The 22,585-nt window shown below is 37.5% G+C and overlaps 1 protein-coding gene across 1 annotated transcript; it reads right to left on the minus strand.

Annotated features, from left to right (window-relative positions):
- Positions 1-17,528: 17,528 nt before the first annotated feature.
- On the minus strand, positions 17,529-22,189 carry RPS24 (ribosomal protein S24). Its single transcript, XM_079535345.1, has 5 exons — positions 22,129-22,189; positions 21,589-21,798; positions 20,968-21,078; positions 18,395-18,432; positions 17,529-17,614 (listed from the first exon to the last, which is right to left on the minus strand). The coding sequence occupies exons 1-4, from the start codon at positions 22,159-22,161 to the stop codon at positions 18,430-18,432; spliced, it is 357 nt and encodes a 118-aa protein (XP_079391471.1). The 5' UTR covers positions 22,162-22,189; the 3' UTR covers positions 17,529-17,614; positions 18,395-18,429.
- Between the last annotated feature and the right edge of the window lie 396 nt (positions 22,190-22,585).

Consider the following 22,585-nt stretch of genomic DNA (forward strand, 5'->3'; position numbering starts at 1 on the left):
CTCTTCCTTCTCAAACTCCTTCCCAATAGTTCCTTTAAAATAGTTTGAGTAAAGATAGGGGCAATAAGTTATACTTTCTGATATTCACAACAAGGGGCGTTCCCCATTTTTTAATTGAATTTAATTTTATTTCATTTACTTTCCTGATTTCCAACTCAGAGCAGGGAATGAAAGGCAGAAAGGATCCTGCAGGATGAGCACGGCTGGGTTTCATGCTGCTGACTGGGCTCTTTCTCCCAGAGTTCACACCAAGGCTGCGGCAGTACTGCCGGCTGTAACCGTTCAAGCTCCACAGCCCAGTGGGACTAATTACTGCATTTACAGTAAAACATGCAAGGAAATGCATCTCCCTATCTACATATAGCCAAGTTTACTGAAGGATAACCTACTACATTACACAGATTAATACTCTAGTGAGTAAATTAATCCTCAAAATTTCACTCACTACTTGTGGCTTATAAATTTTAATTGGCTTTAAACTGCCAGATGAATTTATGCGAATGTATACTGATGAAGTAGAAGGGATCAGAAATTACTCTATCAACACTCGGAGTCTAGAGATAAGATAACAGGATATGTTGGGACCAATTTATAAACATACATAAATGTTTGCAAAGCAGCATTCAAGCTTGTTTCAGAGGTGCACCATCATAGATTAGATACAACACCACTGAGGAGGAAAGCAGCAGCACTAGATGAAACAGGAAGGCTTTTTCAGAATGCAAAATATTCCCATTTTGCTAGAAGTCAGATGCAAAACTTAAGTGCTTATGCTGTTTTTGACTGCACTGTTACTGATCAGTCAATCAGTATTACAGGTATAGCAATCGAAGCAGCTTCCTGATGTGCTGACACAATGGTACACCATACAAGTTGATATTTCTACAACCATTAACTGTGGCACCAAACTCTTGAAGGTATTGAAGTGCTTAGCAGTGCAGACAAATGTTTAGGAAGCCATGCACCTTCAGAAAGTTTTGTCATGGCACAAAACCTTCTGGCTGACTGAAGACTTTTTACAAAGATCCAGCTCACTCATTTAAGCTTTCCACAGAGAAAAATCAAGATAGAATCAGCTTCCCAACACACTCCAAAGATGGTCTGAGCCATTTACCATCATCTGTTTGCTAGTACTGAATCAGAGCAATGATTGTTTGGATGTCAGTACCAGTGAACATTCTACTACAGCCCATGACAGCAGGGGCAATCAGTGCACATTACCACCCACTGTCAAAAAGTATGTTAACTAGTAAGACAGGAAATCAGAGAACTGACTTGCCCTAAAATAATGGTCAAGACTTCTTGAGCCCAGAGACATGAAAGGCAAAGTCTATCTCCTATCTCCTGCCCAGATGTAAATATCTCCCTGAAAGTCAGGAAGCAGAATTGCCTCTTAAAGAACCTCTTTCTTTCTTGTGGTTTTACATTTCTTCATGTGGACATCACCCTTGGCATGTAACAATAATATTGATGCTACGTGAATCAATTGAGTTTGGTATGAATAAACCATATGAAATAGTGAGAAGCTGTTCTTCTCATATTTACTTCTATAAGGCTCTTAATCAATAATCTGCTAAAAGCATCCACTGAAGTTTTAAGATGCTTCACAAATGACTTCAGCCACCAAAACTCATTTCAGAAGTCCCACGCAACATTGTTAAAAGAGGTGGTATGCTAGGGGGAAGAGGAGAGAGCCCTGTATGGGAACTGCTGAGTCACGGCCTGAACCTCTGATTGATCACCTGAGGCGAGCCATGAGTCAGCCAGAGGAGCACAGATGAAGGCAATTCGCCTGTGCTGCCAGAAGTGCAGACCTATTTAAACTGCCTATTTAAGACCTGGCTACCAGTGGGGAAGGATCTCTTCTGGTGCTTTCTGTAGGTAAGCCTTTCATTTATTCTCCTTATTGTCCTAGACTATTTTGCCTAACTCTTGTGTGATTATAGCATCTTAATATCCATTGATTATACAGAGCCCCAAGTCTAAAATAGCTCCTTCGGTCCTTTCCATCTTAATGATGGATCACTAAATTGCAGATGTTGTTATTAGGACTGAGGCATAACTTGGGCCCCTCCAGTTAAGGAAAGAATGCTGTAGTTTAACATATCAGCAGGTAAGCACCACACAGCAGTTTGTTTGCTCTCCTCAGGTGGAATGAGGAACAGAGTTGGAAACTAAATAGAACTCGTGTTTAAATATAAACTATTTACTGAGACAGAAATAAAATATAGCTATCTATCCATCTCCACAATACAATACTCTCCACCAGCATGATGCCCAGCTAACAATACAACTGCTCACTGACAGATGCAGCAGGTGCCCACTAGCCAACTCTCCACAGCTTTATGGCCTTCCACATGATGCATAGAATATATTTATGGTATAAAATGACTGTTGGTCTATTTGAGACTGGTGGTCCTGGATCCATCTCACCCCACTGCTGCTGTGCCGTAAAGGCCATGGCTCTCCCCTATTGACAACCCTAGACTGGACCTAGATGGTGTCTATTCCCATCAATAAAGAACAACCAAAACACAAATGCTATTAACACTTTCTCAGCTGAAATTGTAAAATAATAATAATAATAATCCAAGATCCATGCATGGAAACTTACACCACCTATTTACTTGATTGAAGTGGTATTAGAAGACAACCTAAGTTTCCTCTGAGGCCAATTCCTTACTGGTAGAAATATGGGTATCTTGTAGAAAATAACAGGAATGCCTTACAATCCAGCACATTAAGGGGTACAGCCAATAAAGTCATAGTCACATAACAGCCTATGTAAGCCTTCATTTTATGCTTTACACATCTACATGATAGTACTAAATTATTCAAGGTAAATAAATGGATATTATAAAAGACACAATCTAAAATATACAAAGCTACAGAGCCTACAGTCTGTGGGACATGCTATTTGGTTTCTGAGTAAAGAACAATATGTAAAAAATTTTTCTGGTTTTAGTTTTAAGGCTACTTGCTGATATTTAACTCAATATCTTTTGCACAACCTTTTGACTCAAAAGGTAAGGAAATAATGAATAAAAGCAGTAAGGATAAATAATTACAGGCGTTTCTTTCTACATCCTTTTCTTGATCCTTTCAGCAGCACTACCTTTTTACTCCTCTGTTCTCTTCCTGATGTTTTTGACAACAAAGGAGAACTCCTTTAAGTTCAGAAGCAGATAGTGATTTTTTACTTTAAAAGAAAATACAAAGAATAAATTAGACATTAACGTACTTAACTATTAAACACTTCTATCTTTCTTACAAAAATTTCCCATTACGAAATAGAAATACTAAAATTCTGCTGGTCTTAAACAGAAAATCTACAAGTTTCCTCCCTTAATCTGACCTGAAAAACTCTTGAATGTGCTCACCTCAAATACCTAGCAAAGCAGATGATCCCTCAAACATCCAGACATATTTCAAATAAGCAGTTATTCTTCTACTTTCTTATCCAAAGAAAATCAGTCTTTGAATGTTCAGCCATCACTCTTTCATCAAATTTTCTGAGTTATAAATACAATCCTCAAACCAGGCACAGTTAGTTAGTCAGTTAGTTACTAACTAACTAACTAATTAAACCCTTCTTCACCTGGCTGTGACTGTTACACTACTGACTTGCTGACTGGGGCACAGAAAATGAGCATCAGCTGTGCCTTCTATACCATTAGTAGGTACAGCTGGGGTTAGGCAGCATCCTCCATGTTGGGGCTAATAATGATCACTGTCCAAACTTAAAAAAAATATATATATATATATATATATATATTGAGAAAAAGTATGATTAAATTTGGTTTTCTGCTTTTTAAGGGAATTTTGAACTACATCAGCTATTTATAGCATTGTTTGTTCTAATTATTTCTACTAATGCTGTATATAAAAGTTTTGATCTGAGTTCTTCATTGAAATAGCTTAGCACTTTTAATGTGCTTAATAAGTAATATAACTAACATCTGTTATGCGTTTATTCTTTTATTCCCTGTAGAGAGAGAAAAGTAGATAGTAAAGCCCTTCGTAATCCTTGCTACAAATTTTTCAATGTAGCCATTCTTTTTTTAATCATTCAATCTAGATGTAAACTAGAAATCAAAAGATGGTGGAACATCTGCTTTCTCTGATTCTATTCAAATTTCCTCAGACAGAAGAGATTCAGACTTCTCTGGCTAGAAGTTTAGTAGGGCAGAAACATCAGCTTTACAGGAATCTTTATTGTTCTCTCAGTCTCTAGGAGGGCATGCACAGAAATCAGTCTGTTCTTTCTGCCTCAGAAAGCACAGGGCCACATTTATGTAGATCATTCCAAAAGTAATGCCTCCTACTTATTTTTATGGAAGGTACAACAGATACAAAGAGCACGATAACATTATCGTTATATATTGACAGAGATCTCTTGGAAAGTGTCCAGCAGAGGGCCACAAAGATGGTGAAGGGCCTGGAGCATCTCCCCTATGAAGAAAGGCTGAGTGAACTGGGTCTGTTCAGCCTTGAGAAGAGAAGACTGAGAGGGGACCTGATCCAGGTCTATAAATATCTAAGGTGTGGGGTGCAGAGTGGTGAGGCCAGACTCTTTTCAGCAGTGTTTGGAGACAGGACAAGGGGAAACGGCCAGAAACTGCAGCATAGGGAGTTCCGCACAAATGTGCGCAAGAACTTCTTTACAGTGAGGGTGACGGAGCACTGGAACAGGCTGCCCAGGAAGGCTGTGGAGTCTCCTTCTCTGGAGATGTTCAAGACCTGCCTGGGCACCTACTTGTGCAACCTGGTGTAGGGAACCTGCTTTGGCAGGGGGTTGGACTCAACGATCTCTGGAGGTCCCTTCCATTCCCTATGATTCTGTGATTCTGTGATTATTTGATAGAACAAATTCTCACCTACAAAACTATTTCTATATATAGAATAATACTATATATATAAAATAATAATAAAATATAATACTATTTTCCAGTATTTCCACCATTAGCTATGTATTTTCACCAGTAAAAAAACAAAAGCCTGCATGCTGTGCTCATAAAAATCTGCATAGCTGTCTGGAAGATGGTTTTTCTTTCACATCGCTGTTGCCATTTCTGAAATGTACCAACCACTGCCTTGCTGTGCTCACATCCACTGTTCACTCTCCATCAACTTTCAGCAAGCATCAGTGAATGTTGTTGGGTGCAATTTTTTCCACGTGGAGGAATTCAATAGCACGCATTTGCCTCATCTTCACTTATATGTCAGATGCCATTCTGTCAGAACACCCCTCTGCTGCCATCTGTCACATGGCAACAAATTATAATGGAATATTGGCAGAAAGGTTCAACCTCTACTGCCATTCCACAAACACCTGACTTTGATGTCATGAGTCAAGGTAATAATATAGGAGGCATTATTTTCAGAGTAGCCCTCATACATAAAAATAGACCACAGTTGCACAGTTCTGGCGAAAAGCATCACATAGTTTGACTTAGCACATTCCATGTGGACCAAAGAACTAATTAGATAGTAAATATTAAAAGACCTACTCATTCACTAAACTAATTGAGCTAATGCTGTCCACACATTTAAATAGAAGGAGTGAAAGCTATATACAAACAAAACAGCTGTAATGACTTCCTGATGAATGCTTCCAGTCTGAATAAGGCTAGAGGATATTACTCAAGGGTAGCAGAAAGATTTCCTTTGCACAGCAGCAATAATCTATATGACCACAGAGAATTTGAATAAATGATTGAGATCAGGCAGCTTACTATGGGTTGTGCTAGTGCAGAGGTAATACTGAAGCTAAATCTCTACTAGGACTTTCCCAGTTTCAAAACCAGCAGCTTACTTCTTCAGTATGAAACTTTATGTGCACTTTCAGGAGAACTGGACAAAAGGTTCTTGAACTAAAGGGGTATTATCAAGAAAAGAAAGAAGCAGCCAGCAGAATTCAGCCTAATTCTTATCTTCCCAACAAAACATAATCCAAAGACAAGGAAGAAAATTAAATCTATAGATCTTATATATTTAGTTCAATGTACTCCTGTTTTTAAATCTTGAGATTTTAAATAGACATCAAATCAGTTTATTAGCTCTGAACTGAAATTGTTTGCTGAAGACCAAAGCTTGCTTTTTTATAATTATTTTTGTCATTGAAAAATAAAGCGCTAAAGCACTTCATTCACACTGTCAGAAAGGAATATTGCTGACAATAGCTTTTGACAATAGCTGTAAATGAACAGGTTTCTGAGTACACTCTTGTTCCTTAAACTGATTTTTTTCTTCAGTGGCTCACAGCAAAGAACAGAGGGGGAATCCCTACATCCTTTTTTTCTGCTATACTCACGGGATTTTGGAAAATATGCAATTTTTTCTTTGCTGTTCAAACAACGGCAGAAACACGGGAATGTGCTTGTGTACTTGTCTCTTTGTATATGTGCATACTGTCATATAATGAATACACAAATGACAGTAAGGCTAAAGAAAAAAAAACAACAACAGAAGATCCAAAAATGAGTTTTTTCCCCCACGGTAGCATCCTTGTTTGATACAGCAAGATTGAAGATGGTTGTTTTTACCTTGACTGGATGTATGCACTTGCATGCAGACACATGAGATGTTAACATGCTCCTACTTCATTCTTTCCCCAGATTCTTCCCGATGACACGCTTTTCCTTGACTGCTTCCTACATGGCATTAACTGGATGGAAAGCCTTAGCAAGAGTGAAGGAAGTTAGCAGGAAGGCATCTTATGCATAGAAATAAGAACAGTACTTATTCAGAGCGGGGTGAGTTAGGAAGGCCTAAGAAAAGAGCAATGATGGGCTCTGGAGCCAGTCTGGAGAGACAACTGAGTTCTGCAAAGCTGGAACTCCTTACTCCATCATTGCTCTCTAACCCAATCAAAGGAATGCAGTTTCCTAGTTCACTGAGTCATCCTGGAGACTATTTGACTGTTGTATTTAAATTTAATTCAGCTCACTCAAACTAGCACTAAGAATCCATGTTCTGTCTGGAATAACTCAAATGGAATCCATATATCACAGTGCTTCTTCCTCTGGGTAGTTATAGAAAATAGTATTTATATCAATGTCTTCAAACATCTCAATGATTATTAAAGACTTCGGGCTTTAATAAAAAGGAAAAAGCAATTCTGAGAGTTATTTCCAAGGGAACTATCCTAAAGATGTGCCTTCCTTATGGTGCTGGTTGCTTGTCCTTTTCCACCCGTATGAATTATGAGACATTCACCCAAGTGATAGAAATCTCATCACTTACCCTTATCTAAGAGATATCCTCTAATTTGATATGAAGGTGTAAAAATGTTTTGAGATATAGATCTCAGCAGAATTTACTGCAGATGCCCTTCAAGCCTCTTCCAGTGGAATCATTTATCAAATATGTGAGAATATGTCAGAGTGAGGATTTCTGAGCCTTGTTCTAAATTGCATTTTATATATGGATTAATGAATGAAGTAATAAATCAAGAAAGACTGCTGTGCTCCAATTACTCTCAGTTCCTCATATACAACTTCCTTTAATGTCTTACCTGCAAGTCAGTGGGGAAGTAAAGGGAGGGAGGAACACAGAAGAAGATGGAACTGGATAGAATCAGCTTTCCTCCTTGCAGTGATTCTACCCATTGCTGCCTACTGTCTTGTTTTGTTTACGTTCTCATTGTGCTGCCTAAAAGCTGGGCTGAAAACAGAATTCCTCCCTTCTCAGAAACACCCGTGTGAGCTCTGGGAATAGATTCCTTCACACATAGGGCAATTACTGGCTATCTTATAGAAAAATTTACATCTTGCAGCATATCAGTTCTTTATCTAAAATAAAGTGTGGAAATACATCCAAAATGTAAGCTTTATGCCTCATATTCCCTCAGATTTGTCAGCTGCAGCCTTACTACTAACTTCAGTACTTAGGCATCATTGTAAAGGTCTCATTGATAAAGAGCACTGGTTCAACTGTCTAATCAACCTAAGAAAACTCAGTGGAAGACCAACTGAAACTGAGTCAGAAAATCTACATGAAGGGATTGTACCTCAACTGTTTTATCAAATATTATTGAGGTGAATTTGCCCTATCTATGAAACTAGAACTTCACAGAACTGCACCGACTTTCACAGCACACACGAAGATAACTCCCAGCAGGCAGTAAGCAAGTAGAGTCCAAGAGGCTTTTCTAAGATTCATGAAGTAAATCTTCCTTCTGTACTTTGTGGAATCTGTCTAGATGTGCTTTCTTTCAGGCATCACAACGTCCTTGGAAAGGAGTGTAAATGATAGAGAGACATTTCTGGCTCCCACAATGGAGAAATGTATGACTCGTAGTTACAAGTACTCTGACAGTGTTTGCTACTGTGTTGCAGGAAAATCCCTCTTGCCCATCCTGAAGCTTTTCTTTTTTCCTTATCCCTCATTTGCATTCTCCCTTCAATGGAAATAACAACACGAACTCAGCACTTGGATAGGTTGCCATCGGTATCATTTCTATCCTGGGGGCTAGATCCATAACGTACAATTGCTCTCCACAGTCTCTTTCATCTTTACTGTAGAATGTTAAGGAAGATGCAAAAACATTTCAATGTTTTAACATGCACAACTGTAGAAAAGGAGAATAGCACATTTTAGCATTCAAAAGGGTGGATTCTAGATTAGTAAAACAAACGTGGAAGAAGGTGGATAGACAGCCAAAAAGAGATGACATAAGGTGCAGAATGGATTTTAAATTGGTGCTGAAACAAGCCATGTTAGCACTGATGGCGTGAATTCATAGTGTGTTTGCATACTGCAGCAAGTGTTTGTTTTCTCCTTGGGGACAGTTTGTGTTTGTTATATCTGACAAGAAGAAAGGTGAGGAAGGAAATGCTGGTATGTTTTAAAACATGATAGGGAAAAAAAAGTCTTTTATATTTTCCTTGTGTTTGGAGAGCAGTTTGCTGTCTGCAATTTAAACAGGTTCTAAGTGGCGAAGGGTGGGAATCCCTCAGAAGAAGAGACAGGAAAACAAAAGCATACCTGTGGCCTACAGTCAGAATGCTGAACCTAAGTAACTAGTGATTTGCCCCTGCCACATCTCATAATGCATTACCTGGTGTTTCCAACACATTAAAAAGGGAATTCAAGAAGTCTGTAAGTTACCCAGACTGCATTTACCATATAGCACAATCCAGCACCAGGACGTATATTCACTTGCAGTGTAATTTTGTTCCGAAACATCCCAACAATTAGGGTGGCTTTTTTTTTTGCTGCTGGCCCTGTGCACACAGATGGTTTAAAAAACTGGATAATGGCAACAACTGAGAGATCACACTGATGACAAATAGCAAGGGACTTTACTATTTTCCCTCATTGTCTGGGATGGCTCCTTATAAATAATGAATGCTAAAATCAGGAAGAGCTGTCTCAGTACACTGAGCAGATAAACTCACTGAACGTACACGAACATATACGGAAGACTGCCTTGGAAATTAATCTAAAATAAGTCACATTTTCATACATAATAGAAGTTATTTTACTTTTAAAAATCTTTTAAAATCTTCCTTATTCATTAAAAAAAAAAGAAGAAGAAAATTAAAAGTGTTTTTCTGATGTATAATAAGTTTTATGAGATAAAAACTGAGATGGGAAAAAAAAAAAAAATTAGTCCTTCAGCATGGAACTGTCTCTTACTGCTTGTTCCATGGTAGCCAGAACAGTGCTGTCTCCCTCTGACATACAAGGAGAACTTCAAGTTCAGTTCATTCCAGAATCTCACATTGCAGAAAGGTAATGGTATTGCTAACTTCATTATTTCTGTTTAATCTTGTAGATATCTCTTTTCCTAACTGGAGATAATATGTTTTAAAAGAGACAGAAAAATGGTGAATTTTTATGCCTACAGAAGTGCCCAGAACAGGTTAACTACTCACAGGTGACACCTGGTTCAGCAGGCAATTTTTTACCCCATTCTTGCACTAATGGGTGCTTAACAACCTGGCTAAGGAGAGACTGGAATCACTGAGGCAAGGAAAGCTTTAGCAAACAACAGTATTTTCAAGAATTTAAGAGTTTGTATATTTGCTTTTCTCATGTAGAAGTCTTGGCCTCCATTTGGATTTACAGCATTAGGGAATGCTTTTAAGTATTTTATCCATGTATCAATTATTCTCTGAAGAGTGCTTCACTGTATATCTACAATATTGCACTTGTGCAGTAAAAACAAGCATCTGAAGAACCCTCATGAAAACACGTAAAAGCCAATTATTGTGATTTGTGTTTACATTCCAGCTGTCTTCTAATGAGATTTTTTTTCCCATGCCATTATAAGTACATGAATAAATAAATAAATAGAGGATGGTGCTGTCACTTCTGGACTTGGAGATAAAGTTCAAAGGAACATTTCAGTATAGTCTTAGAGTTGTGAGATTTTTCTGAAAATTTATCATCTAAACATATACTGGAGTGCTTTCATGAGTTAAAAGATTGATGTAAAATAGATAAGTAGATGCACAATGAATCTGAATTCAATCATTTGTCCACAGCAGAGTGTTTTTTCCTAACTCAATGTAACCTCAGCACAGTTACTGCTTTGATGATGAATGCATAACACATTCCAGGTTTAAATGGTCTAGACTCTTCAAAAGACAGTCAATAGGACAGATCCAGCTTCCAGAGCATTTCTTCCAGGCCGATAACATAACTGTTTGATTCTGAGCTAGGGATTGATAACAAAAGGATCTCACAGCCCTCAGGCCCACACCAGTAGAAAGATCTATGGCCTATAGACCATTGTGGATGTATGTTTATGTACACATGCCTCTAGAAGCAGCTTCCTGAGGCAGCCCTACTACACAGGCATCTTGCCTATATGTACTGAAAAGGCTAAATTCTCTCCTACAGGAGACAGGGAGTGAATGTGTTGCTGTAATGCACCTAATCTGCTGCAACAGCACAGAGATTGTTCCTGTTTCTTAAAGGGCATCATGCATATCGAACACTTCTCAGTCTTAATTACAAAACAACAAATAATATGATCTTCTTACTGTATGTCTTTATTTACCATCTCATCTGCTCAAGCATTTTAATACCCAAGTTTTAGTTAGAAACAGATGCCTTGGTTTTAGCACCTTCTTGTAATGGCTTAATATTCTAGGTAGGATTGAAGGCAGAGGAAAAACACTATGCTGAGCACAACTTTTGAGCAAATGGGCTTGAATATTCATTAAACAACATTTAATTTAAACACCCAAACTCTTAAAGCAGCAACATATGGGCCTGTTTTATTTTACATAAACTGAATAGGAGGTTGTGCCATTAGTTTCTGCAGACATAATGTTCATTACAAAAGAAGTATGTTTTCCTTTAGGGAACGTGCCACCATCTCTGCATCAGCGCAGCGCTGTGATTCCCCCAAAAGGTTCAGCATGCAGCACATAGGAAGTACCCTTCTTGGCAATGAGCTTTCAAGTGTAAACAAAATTCCCATAGATCTTCATCAACAAAGGGAACCTGAGGCAAATTAAATTCTTTAATGAGAAATAAACAAAGAATAGAGCCCACACTTTTCAGTATTTTACCACATTTAAGAGACTGCCTTTTCTACATAGCTTGCTACATGGGTTTGCCCTTTATTCTTAGTGATTGAAAATTTTTGCATCATTAACTGTATGATATGTGGTTCTACAGTCCTCTGCTGGCTAAATGACTACTTTGCACAACTCCTTGCTAATCTGAGTACTTCCTTTCATGCACCTCCAGTGAAAAATAGAATATGTTTTTCATATCAGTAGTTAAGATATTTTTGATCACTCTGCAAATTCTATAAAAGATCTTTTATACACGGTCCTGCACTGTCCCTTCCAAGACAGCTACTGAAGGGATAAGACAAATAAGAAAAGAGACTTTGAATACTGAGCTAAAAAATAGGGGAAGCACAGGAGCTTCTGAGATTGGAGGGCCTGTTTTGTGTAGTATTACTGTCAACTGCCAATAGTTACCAAGAAAAATTGAATAAGAGAATTATAAGTACAATTCAGTATTTATGTGAGAGGTGTCTGCTGTAGCATTCTTTTTCCAGTTCGAGTGCAGAAAGAAGAGCACTACCAGCAGACCAAGGGACCTTATCCTCTCCCTTCACTCTGATGAAGCCACAGCTGTAGTACTATCCAGTTCTGGGCTTCTCAGTTCAAGAAAGACAAGAAATTCCTAGGGAGTCCAACAGGAGGCCACAAAGATGTTGAGAGTCCTGGAGCATCCCCCTCATGAGGAAAGGCAGAGAGACCACCTGAGGCTGTTCAGCCTAGAGAAGGATGAGGGGCAGGAGAGTTCTTAGCAATGTTTATAAACATTGAAAATGTAGGTGTCAAATGGATGAGGCCAAGCTCTTTCCAGTGGCTTGCAGCAGCAGAACAAGGGGCAACAGGAGAAAGCTGCAATACAGGAAGTTTCATACAAGCATGCAAAAGAACTTCACTGTGTGGGGGACAGAGCACTGGAACAGGCTGCCCAGAGACATTGTGGAGTCTTCTCTAAAAATATTCAAAACATACACAGGTAAGCCATGCAATAAATAAAATATCACCTGTAGCCAAGAAATTCTGTTGACCTAAAATTATTTTCTCTAAAGCAAATAGGAAATGCAACTAACAAGCATTCACACCTCTTAATAACAGGGAAGAATGGGCAGAGACAGATTTTTATTTACTATTACTCAAGGCTAGATGTTTAGTTTTTAGCAATTCAAATCTGAACAACTCAATTTCACAAAGTTTTCTCTGGTTTATGCATTAGCACAGTGCTTCAGTATTTGTTTAAACAAATGCTACAGAGTTGAGTGCTGGACAAAAATATACTCCTCAAAAAAAAAAAAAAAAAAAGTTGTGTATGAAGCAACTTCTCAGAATCTTGTCTTGTCACATTTTTAGTTGTTAATACCATAAAATCCAGGAGCATGACCCTCAATAAACTTTTCTTCAATAACCAGATCTGATCAGTTAAATACTTAAGAGTTCAGACAGCACCCAGGTTTTACAGTAGCCCTCCCTATTCACCTTTAAAAAAGGCTTCATCTTGTTTCTGCCCTGCAACAGGATCCATCAAACAATATGAGAAACAAACAGTGTAAGAGCTACCATCATTTTGAAATCAACCTTTTCCCCCTTGAAATTTAACCATACTAAGCTACTTTCATTATGATTTTTTTTTTTTTTAAGTTGGTTATTAAAGCAAACAGAAAAGATTAGAAAAGGAAAACGTCAGACCCAATTTTCTACTAACTGCCAATGCTGTGCAGAAGATACAGATCTGAGGTCATTTGCTGCAGAAGTTTTATTGTCAGTGATTGAAACCCGTTATCAAATCAACACAAATGATGTCTGGCTCAGTAAACAGGCTAGTAAGAATTGACATGAAGTGATAGCAGGGTAGTAACTCAGAACTATTAAATCAGATCATCAAGAAAGGCAGTGAAGCATATTTCTCTTAACACAGGTATTTCCAGTCTGGCCAGTTCATTACATATCAAGCAGGATTTGAACCCAAGGAATACAATTATGAACCATTATCTGTAACAAAGCACTGCACTAGCACTTTTCTTTTGCTGAGCATATGTCATCTAGTGTGATAAGTCACAGGTGCTTTGAATATACCTCTGCCTCAATTCACTACTTACACAGGAGCTCTATGAATGAGCAGCAGCAACTGACAAAGACGACAGAGGTTTTTCCCCATCATTATTTGCAGCATTGGCCAAAAAAAAAAACAAAAAAAACAAAAAAAACACAACACAATAGTTTCCTAGAGCACAGGATGCTTTTTAAACGCTTTTGCAGCTGTTTCATTAACCACAGCATTTTACAGAGAGCCAAGATAAATCAGGAAAAAGCTTATTGAATTCCAGATGGATAGAATTCCACAGGTGCTTTGTCATCATTGCCCAGGTTTTTAAAGACAGAACACTGTAGAGTTAACAAATTACCAACATACAATTTAGGACTACATTTCCATTTAATCTCTTCAAAGAGAAGAAAAACAAAATACATTAGAATACTAGAGAATGTCTAGTTCTGATTTTGACCCGTCAAAGCTTTCTGCCTATTAGAAGCACTGCAACAAATGCATTCACAAACATGATTTAGGTTTATTGCTATGATGTTTTGAGTGAGTAAATGAACACTGCATTATCAGTGAACAAAAATATTCGCATCCATATTGGAAACTTGTGTTCACATTAAAGTCCACCAGTAACTGGAGCAAAGAAAACTACTTCCACCTGATTTTTAAGCACCACAAAAATATCCACTCAGAACAGAAAAATATCAGCTCACTTTGTGGTTCTTGTCAAATACAGACACATGAGCAGAAAACATTTTGAACTAGACGTTCAAACTTATCTTATGAATCAAACACCAGCAGATGCTACAGGACCATGTTCTATTTCTTCCATGTACAAAAACTAGAGACTAAAAAGTGAGATTTGTAGAACAAACCACAAATAAGTGCAAGTTAATTTCTTCTGATTCTTGAATACAACTGGTTGAACTGTGTATCTTATTACTTATGTATGTTTTGTTCCTCCTCCCCAGCAAGAAGCTACACTGTCCTTTGCCCTCTTCACACTGGTACTGCACTCTTCTCAGAGCACATTATCTCATGTACTTCAACTCACATTCAGTTGCAGCTTTCTCCCACCTCAACATTTGTTCTCATGTCTGCTCCACATTGTTCCCAAGACAACTTCTCTGTTCAGCTAAAGCCAAATTTTATCATCTTTCATTTGTGGTATGGTTGTTGTCCTTAGCTGACCTCATAACACCCTTCTCCTAAGATTTATGTGGGAAGCTGAATTTGACATGCTATAGCTTTCTTTTATGCTTTCTAGACTACATTCCCTCAGATAAGAACTGCCTTATAAGACATCCCATACATCTCAGTGAGCCTGGAGGTGGAACCTCACTAACAAGTTGGGCTACTTGAGCCAGCTTAATTTAAGTCACCCCCTAAGGCTTCTGTGTGATTTTTAACATATATAAGAGGAAGAACTCATTCTAACTCACTAGTCAAGCAATAGGATTGAGTCCCTGTGACCACAAGAAAAATCCCTCCATGATTTGAGAAAATTCCTTATGTTCTAAAAATAGAAAAATTCAAACAAGTCCTATCAGTGAATGTGGTGGAGTTAATAAAAGTCTTCCCATGCACATTAATCTACAATTAGTTCTAAAAATCTTCTACAAAAACCCTGTTGTCTAACTTAGGCTCCAGACTGCTCATTAAATAGATACAAAACATAAAAGCAGTCTTTGAAATCTGCATTTTTAGAAATTGATATTCTAATATTAAGACCAGGCTGATGTCCAAAAAGAGCTAACTGTGACAAAAAACTATCACTTATAGATGATGGGATGTGCTGAGATCAGCAGGAAATAAAAGGATACCTTCAGCACACAGTAGGGAAAGAAGTGAAGATTCCTGCTCATCACTGCTTTCCACTTAATTGTTTTACCTCCCACAGGAAAGAGGATTAACCTGGAGTCTCTCCACAGCATGATACGTGCATTTAACTTTTGAATTACAGAACATCTGCTATACATTGCTTAGACAGTAGCATACAAAGGCAAAATGGTGGCAGAATAGAAACTTGCATGAGGAGCCACTTCTCCCTCCAGACTGTAGAAGCACAGTTCTGACAACACTCCTTGGCTGTCCACTATTTTTGAAGTTGAATGATAGCACAGCCACATTGAAAATGTTGCAGAATAGTGCAAAGATGGATGACCTGATTTGACCAATTAATTTCAATCATTCAAACATTTCCTTCCCCCTCCGCTATTTTTAATGCTTGATGCCTTCCACTGCAAGAGCACAACTTCTCAATAAGTGGCTATAACCTACTCACATAACAAGGAAAGTCTATTGTTTGGCTGAATCACCAGGTAAATATTTTTTGCTGTCAATCTTAAATTAACATAATGGAGCACCATAGTACCAGGCAATTACACAGCCTACTTTAAACCATTTGCTACTGTATTGAGAGAACCTGTAATGAAAACACTTCAAATATTACAATATTGAGGAGGGAACCTTCAATTCCAAAACTAAATTATGCTTCAGGAATCACATGTACTTCAAAACATGTATTTTTATAACATCAGAACTCCGCAAAACCTGTTTGTGCAGGTATTTATTCAGGCTGTTGATTGCTTAGAATTAAGGTAAGAAAGATTCTGAAGAGCAACTTAAATTTGAATAAGATTACTATACAGCTTTGAAGTAATCAACGTACTTGAAAGTTTTGTGGTCCTGACTGAAATTAAGTTTCCATTCAATTAAAAACAAACAGTAGAACCAATATATCACAGCTTCATATCCTCAACATCTATTTTAAATGCTTACTTTCAAAGCAGTTGACCTCTTGGGCAGGACAATTCTGCTTCCTTCCTGCTTTTTTTTTTTTTTTTTTTAAATGAAAAATTGTTGTAGGAATCTTCCTTATATTTCTATCACTGTGTTCACACCACCCCCTAGTGAGTACTGAATTACATTTAACATGGCTTCTCCAGTTTCCAACAGGTAAGGAGAACTGTTGTTCCAGTTAATACCTTCAAGCTATTTAGGTTGAACTCCACCCCTTATATGAATAATACTTGCTGCATATCTTTGCCAATCCGTTCGGGAGTCAGAAATTTACTCTCACTTGCTTAAAACACTCCAATGGACTGGAGAGTTCATCATACATATGCTATGTAGCAACACAAACCTCATTTTTAATAAGCTTACAACAAATCTTCAGATTTTAATTTGCATGTATCTTTTTGAAGAACTTCTAAAAATAATCCCACTGGTTCAACTAAAGGCATTAGAATAGATTGTTTCATCCATACCTACCAGATCTCATATGGAATTTACTGGAACATTAGTATTCCCTTCCAATCACTCTGACTCAAGGACTGCTTCCCCTCCTTGGCCTCCAAACACGATTCATCTTGCATGTATTACAATCTTCTACCTCAGTACATGCAGTATAATTTTTTTTTTTTTTTTTAAATGCACTTAAACTAAGATTGGATTAGAGGGTTCTTAAACAACTCCTTTAACACTACCAGAGAAATTAAAGGTGCACTTCACAGTTCACAGAGCAGAGACCCCACAGTCTGCCCTGAAAACCCAGGAATGAAGAGCTAGTTGTACTAGACTCTCATATTAGTTAAAATCTCAACTGTAAAGTATTCAGCTTTGAATGTCTCTGCTGATATGATTGTATTCTGTCCACTCCACAGGTAGAACATATATAGGCCATCAAACGAGCATATTTTGAAAGGGCTCTTGAAACCAGACTGAGCACCACAAGACAAAAAAGTATGCCTACCTCCACTGAACAGATACTGCCTGTTCAAACTTTTAAACTATTCACCATAGAAAGTTTTGATTCATATTTCAGGTTGATACTCAAAAACAAAAAGATGTTTAATTACAAAATGACTTTAATATAGTGCAAATAGCACACCAATATTAAAGTTCCCAAGCTTTACAAGATTGTAATTATTAAATCAAAACTAAAGGGCAAACCAGGATTTGACTGACATAGTTTATTTAATGTTAAAGCCAGATGAGCAGCTTCTTTCCAGAGCAGTTTTTCCCATACTTCTTGATTGAATTATGTAGCCTGTAAAGAAAGAGAAAGGTCAGCTCCAGAAGATTACAACAGATCCCATACTCACACATTTATGGGGCCTGAATAACTTCTTTCCAAATATTACTCTCCTTAAAAAAAAACATAAGGTTCAAAGCTTCACAATATAGTCATGGGAATGAGCCTAGATAACAGCACTTCTCTAGAGGAGCTCAATCTGGAATTGCTTTGCCAACCTCCTGCTCAAGACATTATATTCACTGTATCAGCCCCCAGGCAGTTACTTTAAAAATGAGCCATTTATAGCATCTGTAATAAAACCACACTTAGATCTGCAATGGTTACTGCCCACAGCATATCCATTTTACTTGTTCCTGCAGCAAAAACACAAAAACAAAGTCTAGCACTTGTCTGAAGTAATATCAGGCATCTACTTAAGTATCACTAAGACAGGATTGTTTCCAAAGCTGAAGTTACATAAATCCAAACAGCCTCAGAAAATACAAAGCTATCCTATCTTTATCATATTTTAAATTAGTTTCACTGCAAGTTCAATGAACAGTAAATCAGAATTTGGCCCAAGCTATAAAACTTCAGATTATCTATTAGCCAGGTATTTCATGCAAGTTCAAGAAACAAATAATCAACTAGTAGTAAGCAGAATAGTGATCTGTAAACATTTTAGTCTCCCTCATACTGATACAGAACAACATGCAAATACCAGTTTTCACATTAAACTTCATTAAACTTACATCATAGTGTAACTACAGGCTATCTAATGTCTACTTTTAGAAAGTATCCCTCAAGTCATACCTGTTGTCCATTTTCCACACCTGAAGTACATCCAGTTACTGAAAAAGAACAACATTTGATGAGAATAGTTTTATTAATGTTCCACTACTGTAAAGGACACAGACTTGAAAACACAATTTGCTTTTTCCAGTTACCACAATCACATGTGATAGGAAAACCTCTGAATTTTTATTACCATAAAAGTTAAGTACTTGGATGTCATGCATTCCCTCAAGCTTAAAATGGAATCTAACAAAAACTGTACAGAGCTTAAGTAACTCTCAGGATGCAATTACGTATTCACTTATCACTGAAGGCTACATTGGTTTTAAGTGCTCATCCATCCACATTACTGTTTGATCATGTTTAAAAAAAAAAAAAACCCAAACATTTCTGTTAAAAAATCCACATGCCAAAACCTGTCAAAATGGCTTGGCGTTAGAAGTCATGAGGTTTTATCCTTAAAAAAATGTTACTTTCCTGAAGAGGTCTAATCAAGTGCCTAAAAACTTCTGATTTAAACAATTCTCACAGACCACATAGGTGGACACTAAAATTTCATGATTCCTAATGAAAATGCAGATGGCTGTGAATAAGGATGTTACGGCACAATTATGTATAAGCATGCATTCTACAAGACAAAGCTTTAAGGCAGGAGTGTATTCTGCAATTCCTTTCTGCGATACAACAATTTTCCCCAAACAGATTTTCCAGAAGGCGTGTTAGTTAATTCATTTGTCCTTAGTTATTAACACATGGACAAGGATCAACAAAGATGGCCAAACAAAGAACAAGATCTTAACTATGCATACCCAAATGATACCCAAAGACAATTTTAAAGGACATAAAAAAAACTCTTACACCAAAATGCTGTCCCCTTACTACTAAGAAGGCATGCTAGTTTGACAAGCATTTGATAAATATGCCACATTTGCTGCGTAATTATCACAGCACATATTCCTACTCCTGATCTCAAAAATGCTCATAGAGTTAAGGAGATTTTAAATGAGCTGGAAAACTTTAACTCAAATAACAGTTAACAAGTGTAAAAATACAAGACTGTTTACAGCTACCTTCAAGTGCCAAAACTCCTCAAGGGAATTTCCCATACCAGGGTATCAGCGTAGCACTGACTCCCCTCAGCATTCTCAATAGATGCATGCTAATGTTACAACTGCAGTAAAGGATATTTCGTACCTTCCTACTTCAAACAATGTATGATTTCACTATTCAACCAGCATTGAAATGAAAAACATTCCAGATCACAGCTAATAGCATCCTCATCTATCCAGTGACCGTAAGAACTTCATTTATACAAAACAAAATTCCAGAGCAGCTTAGAATAGTTAGAAGTTTAATGCTGACAACAGAAGCAGTTTACAACTACTGGCCCACCTCCACTAAGCTGTTTTGTGACTTAAGTCTTCATAAAGATGCACAGGTATTTTTGTCTTAAGGTCAAGTTACACATGCAATTATACTACACTACTCCAAACCAGAATTGCAGTATTTTGAACAAATGTATCAAAAGCAATGAGTTGTCCTGCCTTCTTACTGGAAACTCCACATTTTCCATGTCATTTCACTAGCTCAGAACAAACTTTACTATGTAGTCATCTGAACCTGTACAAGACAGAAGTTCAAAGCTAGCATATAAGCATGCAAGGGAGTACAGTGCTTCAATGTGACATGATTAAAAAAAAAGTGTTTCAGTGATGTATAGTTCAGTCACATCCATGCTCATTTTCAGTACCTGCTAGATACTTCATTTCTGATGGAGAATCCCAAGAAAGTAGGAAAAAAAGCAGAAGTGAAGATTACTGAAGTTCAAGATGTTAAAGCAATTTAACAGTTACAGATCTATGCAATAAACCCAACAACCTCTTCTTATTCAAACGCAGTTGCAAAACCCACTTAGCAGCACAAGCCCACTCAGTGTTATCTAAAGTGCAAGCTGCTAGGCAAAGTGACCATCTTCATACTGTTTTCTCCTCAGTTTTGATGATTTTGCTTCATCATAAAGGAACTCGGTCTTTTCTCAAGCTGCATGCTTTCTAGATTTGTACTGACTTGCAGCCCACAGCATAGAAAGCTCCCAGCAGCAAGAAAACCCAGTTGTTAATCAGCCCATTAGAACCAATATAAAGCAATTATTGTTTCTTATTTCTACTTACAGTCTTTACCACCTACAACAAATCCTTAAAACTTAAAAGAATACTAACTTAATAGAATACATGTTAGATATTTAGGTAGTCTGAGTAACTAGCATTAAGTAGAGTAATTTGTACACAGTATTAGAGTTATGAGATTAGAGCATTACTGTTAGGTTTAAGAAAGCTTAACTTTAGTTCAAGTGACATGTAAGAAACAATCATTTAAAAAGCACTGCCTCATGTTTTATCAGCTGCAGCAGTGAGGAGCAGAACTAAGCTATGGAGCTAACAAGCTATACATGACCACACAGATTACCTTCTGTGATCCAGTAGAACAGGTAAAAGAAATGGAAGAAAGACAAGGTTATTCTGTTGAATAACTTCTTATTAACATTTCAATAATAACATGCAAACTCTAGCCTACAGATAATCTCATCATACCTTCTTGCCAGCACCAACATTTGCCTTAGCTGTACCCCTGACTTTCTTCATTCTGTTCTTACGTTCCTTCCGCTGCTTCCTAGAAGTCTTCTTCTTCTCATACAAACCATGCTAATAAAAAAACCAGTTGTATTAATATCTGTTCAGTGGTAGTAACCGAAGTTTTCATTCTAAGAAATACAACTGTTTTAGTATTGCTAGACTTTCCTAGTACTGTTTCAATGAAATAACAGCTAAAGAGCAAGACAATTTCATTAACAGATGATAAAATAAAGGAAACTAAGATCTTGCAAGGACCAGCCCCATTGTTTATGGTTACAGAGTTTTAGCAATGGATAAGGAATCCTTCTTGGCAGAAGATAACAAGTAATATCAGTTTTGCCATCCCAATTCTACCTTATTATTATACCTAATTATACCAGAAGCAATCTATTTTTCTAATGCAAAAGCTAATCCATATTATATTAAGACCTCTCACATAACACTAAATTCCCTATACACAGCAATATCCCCACAAGACTACAGATATGTTGCTTGGTTTTTTTCCACACGAAAATGAACTACTAAACACTTGAAAGTCATCCAAACTGTTTTCTAGTTACTGTGGAACAAATAACTTACTCTGGCAAGTCTGTGTTTTGGTTCATTTTTCTTTGCATAGTCCAAGGAATCGTAGATCATGCCAAAGCCTGTTGTCTTGCCACCACCAAAGTGAGTTCTGAAGCCAAATACGAATATTACATCAGGGGTTGTCTTGTACATTTTCGCCAGCTTTTCCCTGATTTCTGTTTTGGGGACTGTGGCCTTCCCAGGATGAAGAACATCAATCACCTAAAAAAAATTTTTTAAAGTCACATAAAAGCCAAAGACAGTCAATACCCAATAAAACAACTGGACTCCCATCCTAAACTCAAAACATGAACTAGGCCATCCCAGCCATACAAAACATCATTAACCTAATCCTAAAAGTTTCCTGCTTCAAGTGACAGGTCAGCTTGCTATCCCATCATGAAGATTTACCTTCAGCATGCAGGAATGTGTTTAAACCTCTACACACCTGACAATGTTAACATTTCTAAGGCCCCTTGCTTATAATGATTTAAAATACATGCAGTCAAGAACCAATAAACAACTGAAGATAGTATTGAGTGTTTTTCTTACCATCTGCTTGCGCTGAAGCAGTCTGTTTGTCATGAACTTCCTAGTTCTTATGGTCACTGTGTCATTCTGCAAAACAGAGTACACAGAAGTAATACAAAACCATAGTTTACAAAGCCTAATGTGTATATAATGCATGACACCACTGCAGTCAGCACTCGAAGTCAGCTGCATCCCAATTAAACACATTTGTCTCATGCTATAGGATTCACCCTAGAGAACTAAAGTACACTGAAGAACAGTCACTCCGAGCCCATGAGCCAGACAGAAGCATATATATCCCCTTTATTTTAACATGGGGAAATAGTTTTATTCAAACACACAGACTACAAAAAAGAAGCTCTAACAAACTCACAGAATTATCAGGGTTGGAAGGGACCTCAAAGATCACTGAGCCCAACTCCCTGTGAAAGCAGGTTCCCTACAGCAGGTCACACAGGTAGACTTCCAGATAGGTCTT

Source organism: Tetrao urogallus, assembly GCF_951394365.1.
Source record: "Tetrao urogallus genome assembly, chromosome: 5".
NCBI lineage: Eukaryota > Metazoa > Chordata > Aves > Galliformes > Phasianidae > Tetrao > Tetrao urogallus.

Excerpts from the sequence above, each read along its gene's own strand:
- RPS24 (XM_079535345.1), bottom strand. The coding sequence starts at position 22,161 with ATGACAAACAGACTGCTTCAGCGCAAGCAGATG. Across the intron at positions 21,799-22,128 it reads TGCTTCAGCGCAAGCAGATG|GTGATTGATGTTCTTCATCC; the intron begins GTAAGAAAAACA and ends AATTTTTTTTAG. Across the intron at positions 21,079-21,588 it reads CAAAACACAGACTTGCCAGA|CATGGTTTGTATGAGAAGAA; the intron begins GTAAGTTATTTG and ends TTTTTTTATTAG.